The following is a 4,987-nucleotide window of genomic DNA, read 5'->3' on the forward strand; positions in this document are numbered from 1 at the left end:
TATTGGATAGGAAAGATCCCAACACACTAGTAATCCTGGGTTTCCTCACTAATCTCCCTTGCTCAATCAATATCCCACACTAAGGTAGCAAGAAATATCTTGAATTAATGAGATTATTGCTTATCGGATGTTATTCAATGTTGGGTACTCATTTCCTGAATTATAAAGTGATCTTTGCTCAAAGTGTAGAAGATAAAGTTCCATGACACATCTGGTGGTTATCCATTTGAACTCCTCCCTGTACTTGTTGTTGGAACCATGTCTCTGTAATCTGGGTGCCCACTGTGACACTGAAAATTCATGATCCGACATATGGAATAACTTGTCAATGTCTCTTGCAGCTAACCTAGTGACGATTGTGATTCTCTCTCATGGGAGGTGTGGCATCAGCAAGGGTACTTCTCTCTATTTGATTTCCATGGCAACAGCTGATCTACTGGTCATTGTCTTCAACATTATACTTATAACACTGGCTTTCAAATATTTCCCAGTTTCCTTCTTGTTTTACACAGCAGTGTGCCGTACTAACTACATCATGGGCTATGCCACTACTGACTGCTCAGTCTGGTTGACCATCACTTTCACTATTGACCGCTTTGTGGCCATTTGTTGCCACAATCTGAAAGCCAGATATTGCTCTGCCAGAACAGCAGCCTTGGTGGTGACCATTGTCTGGTCAGTGAGCATTTTGAGGAACATTCCATTTTACTTCAGATACCAATCTTTGGGCACATGGGGTGGTGTGCCCTGGGGCTGTGGCATCAGACCAGAGTTCTATATCTTGCCAGGATGGATGGCATTTTTTTGGTTCCACCAGTTGCTGAACCCATTGATCCCCTACCTCCTGATCCTGCTGTTCAATGCTCTGACGGTCAGGCACATTGTCTTGGCAAATCGGGCACGCAGGGGTCTCCGAGCTCCCAGTAACAGGGACCAGAGAGGAGATGCAGAGATGGTCAACAGGAGGAAATCCATCATCCTGCTGTTTGTTGTCTCGGGCAGTTTTATATTGTTGTGGATGACCAAGATCAGTGTTTTCTTACTGATGAAGATTACCAACAACCATTTTTACCCCAGTTATGACCATCCTGTTATGATCGCTGACATATCTGGGACTGTGCTCTTCTACCTGAGCTCCTGTACAAACACTGCCCTTTATGCCCTGACCCAGAGTAAATTCAGAGAGGAGCTGAAGAGGGCTCTGAAATATCCCTTTACTCTCATCCATGAATGTATCCCTACATCAAAATAAGAAAAGTGATTGAGACTGAAGCATCCCATACAGTTTGTGCCCATCTCTGAGCTCTCTCCAATCTTCACCTCTCACCTGAATTTCCCTGTTATTCTCCACGTAAAGAGATGAAGAGGCGAAATTGTCTATTTGAGCCATGGGACGTGGAAAACTTCCCTCACCTCCTTTTCTCTCCTTCACAAAACATTGGGGATGCTTCTGTCCATGTGTGAGAGAGTACTCAGGGGGAAAGAAATAAAAGTGAAGAAAAATACATCTTGTGGGCATTGTGTCTTTGTTTGACTTCTATCCTTTCACAAATTTGCCATCCTAATTCGTGTGGACACAACCTGAGGAAAAATGCATGTTATGAATGTTGTGTCTTGATCTTCCTTGATTCCCTTTACAAATGTCAGATGAATTACAATCAAGCACACTCACAATATTCACCAGGAAACAAATCATTTAATGCTTAATATGATACGTTCAACATGAGACAATTCATGGAAGCTATTTCTCCCCTCAAACATTCATAATTTGTCCACATCTCTCTTTTTACTTCCATTCCTTTCTCATTCTCTCCATCTGTTGGTTCTGTCATTCATTCACAACTGTGTTCATTCATTCAAGGGATATCACTGGGATTGGTTAGACCAGCAGTTATGACCCATCCCTAACTTTCCTGGGAGTAGTTCAGAGTGAGGCACATTCCTGTGGGTCTGGAGCCACATGTAGGGTCAGACTGCACAGGAATGGCCGTTCTCCCTGCTCTGAAGGAGATGAGTGAACGAGAGCTTTTTGTATCTGCCAAAAACCAAGGAATGTTTCTTTTGATTGCATTGGCGAGACCAGGCAGACACTATGGCAACTGATGAATGGACACCGTGCAACAATGTCCCAGACAGGAATGTTTGCTCCCTCCTTCAGAGGTTAAGAATATTCAGCCTCTGATCTTCAGGTATGTGTTCTCCACCGCAGCCTTCGAGATAAACAACAACACAGAATTGCCAAGCAGAAACTGATAGCTAAGTCCTGTAACCATGCAGAAAACCTCAACTCTGATCTTGGGTTCATGTCACATTGAACATAACCCCACTATACTGTTCTATGTCTGTAAAATCTTCCTTTTGAGATACCTGATTCGGTTCCCCACAGTGCAGAAACAGACCCTTCAGCCCAACAGGTCCGCAACGACCCACCAAAGAGTAACCCACCCAGACCCATTCCCCTGCCGCGTATATACCCCTGACTAATGCAACTAACACAATGGGCAATTCAGCATGGCCAATTCACCTGACCTGCACGTCTTTTGGATTGTGGGAGGGAACTGGAGCATCTGGAGGAAACCCGGGCAGAGAATGTGCAAACTCCAGATAGACAGTAGCCTGAGGCTAGAATCAAACCTGGGTCCCTGGTGCTATGAGGCAGCAGTGCTAACCACTGAGCCACCATGATGCCCCCAAGGTTACGCATTACATAGAATCCTTACAGTCCTTCGCCCCAACAACTTCACAGTGACCCTCCGAAGAGAAACCCACCCAGACCCATTCCACTATATCCTATATTTAACCCTGACTGATGCACCTAACCTATATATCCCTGAAAACTATGGGACAATTTAGCGTGGCCAATTCACCTATCCTGCACACCTTTGGACTGTGGGAGGGGACCGGGGCACCTGGAGGAAACCCACGCAGACACGGGGAGAATGTACAAACTCCACACAGGCAGTCACCCGAGGTGGGAATCGAACCCGGGTCCCTGGCACTGTAAGGCAGCATGGCGAGTCACTGAGCCACCGGGCCAGTTAATTCCAGATTTATAGTGTTGGGAAATCTCCTTGGTGAAATTTGGATTCAGGTTCCCAGAACATTTTCTGAGTGGTTGGATGAACAGCCTGTGATAACTGCACAAGGCCATCACCTCATCCTAACTTCCCTTCTCTCCCACTCCTTTTACCTTCACTGAATCCTCCAGGTTTCTCTTCCTCTTCTTCTCTCCGTGTCTAAAGACAAAGTCGTTCATCTCTGTCCATTACAATGTGGAGGTGCCAGTGTTGGACTGGGGTGGAGAACGTTAGAATCTACACAACACCAGGTTACAGTTCAACAGGGCTATTTGACATCACAAGCTTTCGGAGCACTGATCCTTCATCAGGTGAAGAGGAGGGAAACACACAGAACACAGAATTTATAGGCAGACCGATATAAAGATCGTACACATGGTGTGAGTGGGAGTGTTGACAGGCTGCATAACAAGTCTCTGTGGGTGATCGAAAGGGACAGACATTGTGAGTAAAGTGTCAACAGCTGAGTAACAAGTGAAGGGATGGTCTAAGATCTGATTAATTAAGGCAGAGAGATAATTCCAAAAAAATCAAATATCACATTGTACTGGAGACCAACTAAACAGCTGGAACTACTTGATGGGTAAAAGAGTCACATGCCAAGTGTGTATCCAAAGGAACGTACCATCTAAAACTGTACAAATTAATTCCGGTGATGGGATCATGACAAGTTATCAAGGTGATGGTCATAGAATCATAGAGATGTACAGCATGGAAACAGACCCTTCAGTCCAACCTGTCCATGCCGACCAGATATCCCAACCTAATCTTGTCCTACCTGCCAGCACCCGACCCATATCCCTCCAAACCCTTCCTATTCATATATACATCCAAATGCCTCTTAAATGTTGCAATTGAACCAGCGTCCACCACTTCCTCTGGCAGCTTATTCCTTACACGTACCACCCTCTGCATGAAAAAGTTGCCCCTTAGGTCTCTTTTATATCTTTTCCCTTCTCACCCTAAACCGATGCCCTCCAGTTCTGGAATCCCTGACCCCAGGGAAAAGACTTTGTCTACTTATCCTATCCACGCCCCTCATAATTTTGTAAACCTCAATAAGGTCACCCCTCAGCCTCCGACGCTCCAGAGGAAACAGACCCAGCCTGTTCAGCCTCTCCCTATAGCTCAAATCCTCCAACCCTGACGACATCCTTGTAAATCTTTTCTGAACCCTTTCAAGTTTCACAACATCTTTGCGATAGGAAGGAGATCAGAATTGCATGCAATATTCCAACAGTGGCCTAACTAATGTCTGTACATTCGCAACATGACCTCCCAACTCCTGTACTCAAAACTCTGACCAATAAAGGAAAGTATACCAAATGCCTTCTTCACTATCCTGTCTACCTGCGACTCCACTTTCAAGGAGCTATGAACCTGCACTCCAAGGTCTCATTGATCAGCGAGGAAGATTTTACAGACACAGAGCTGTATGGTGGAGTCACATGTAATACAATGTGAGCCCAAGATAACAGTTGATACCCTCTTCATGGGTATGGAACTTGCCTATCAGTTTCTGCTTGGCGATTCTGTGTTGTTCTGTATCTCAAAGGCTGCCTTGGAGAACGTTTGCCCGAAGATGGGAGGCTGAATGTCCTTGAGCACTGAACTGTCCCCCGACTGGGAGAGAACAGTCCTGACTGGGTCATTGTTGCACTGTGTCCATTCATCCATTGTTGTCGTGTCTGCATGATCTCACAAATATTCCAAGCCTCAGGGCATCATTACCTCAAGGGTATGAGGTAGACAATGCTGGCTGTGTCACATGAGAACCTGCCATGCACATGGTGGGTTGTGTTCCCAATGTGATAGTAGTATCCATGTCGATGATCTGACATGTTTTGCAGAGGGTGCTGTGCCAGGGTTGTGTGGTGTTTTGTGTGGTGATCCTGAAGGCTGGGCAGTTT

At 45.6% G+C, this 4,987-nt stretch overlaps 1 protein-coding gene across 1 annotated transcript; it reads left to right on the forward strand.

Moving 5' to 3' along the window:
- Positions 1-418: 418 nt before the first annotated feature.
- Positions 419-1,252, forward strand: LOC148139400 (putative G protein-coupled receptor 139). The gene has a single exon (XM_087980929.1). The coding sequence runs from the start codon at positions 419-421 to the stop codon at positions 1,250-1,252; it is 834 nt and encodes a 277-aa protein (XP_087837055.1).
- The last annotated feature ends 3,735 nt before the right edge of the window (positions 1,253-4,987 follow it).

The sequence above is a fragment of the Chiloscyllium plagiosum genome, unplaced genomic scaffold (genome assembly GCF_037043375.1).
Source record: "Chiloscyllium plagiosum isolate Xiang-an unplaced genomic scaffold, Cpla_swu_hap1 HiC_scaffold_38, whole genome shotgun sequence".
In the NCBI taxonomy this organism is placed as follows: domain Eukaryota; kingdom Metazoa; phylum Chordata; class Chondrichthyes; order Orectolobiformes; family Hemiscylliidae; genus Chiloscyllium; species Chiloscyllium plagiosum.

What these genes read in the sequence shown, in the direction of transcription:
- LOC148139400 (XM_087980929.1), top strand. Translation starts at nt 419, where the DNA reads ATGGCAACAGCTGATCTACTGGTCATTGTCTTCAACATTATACTTATA.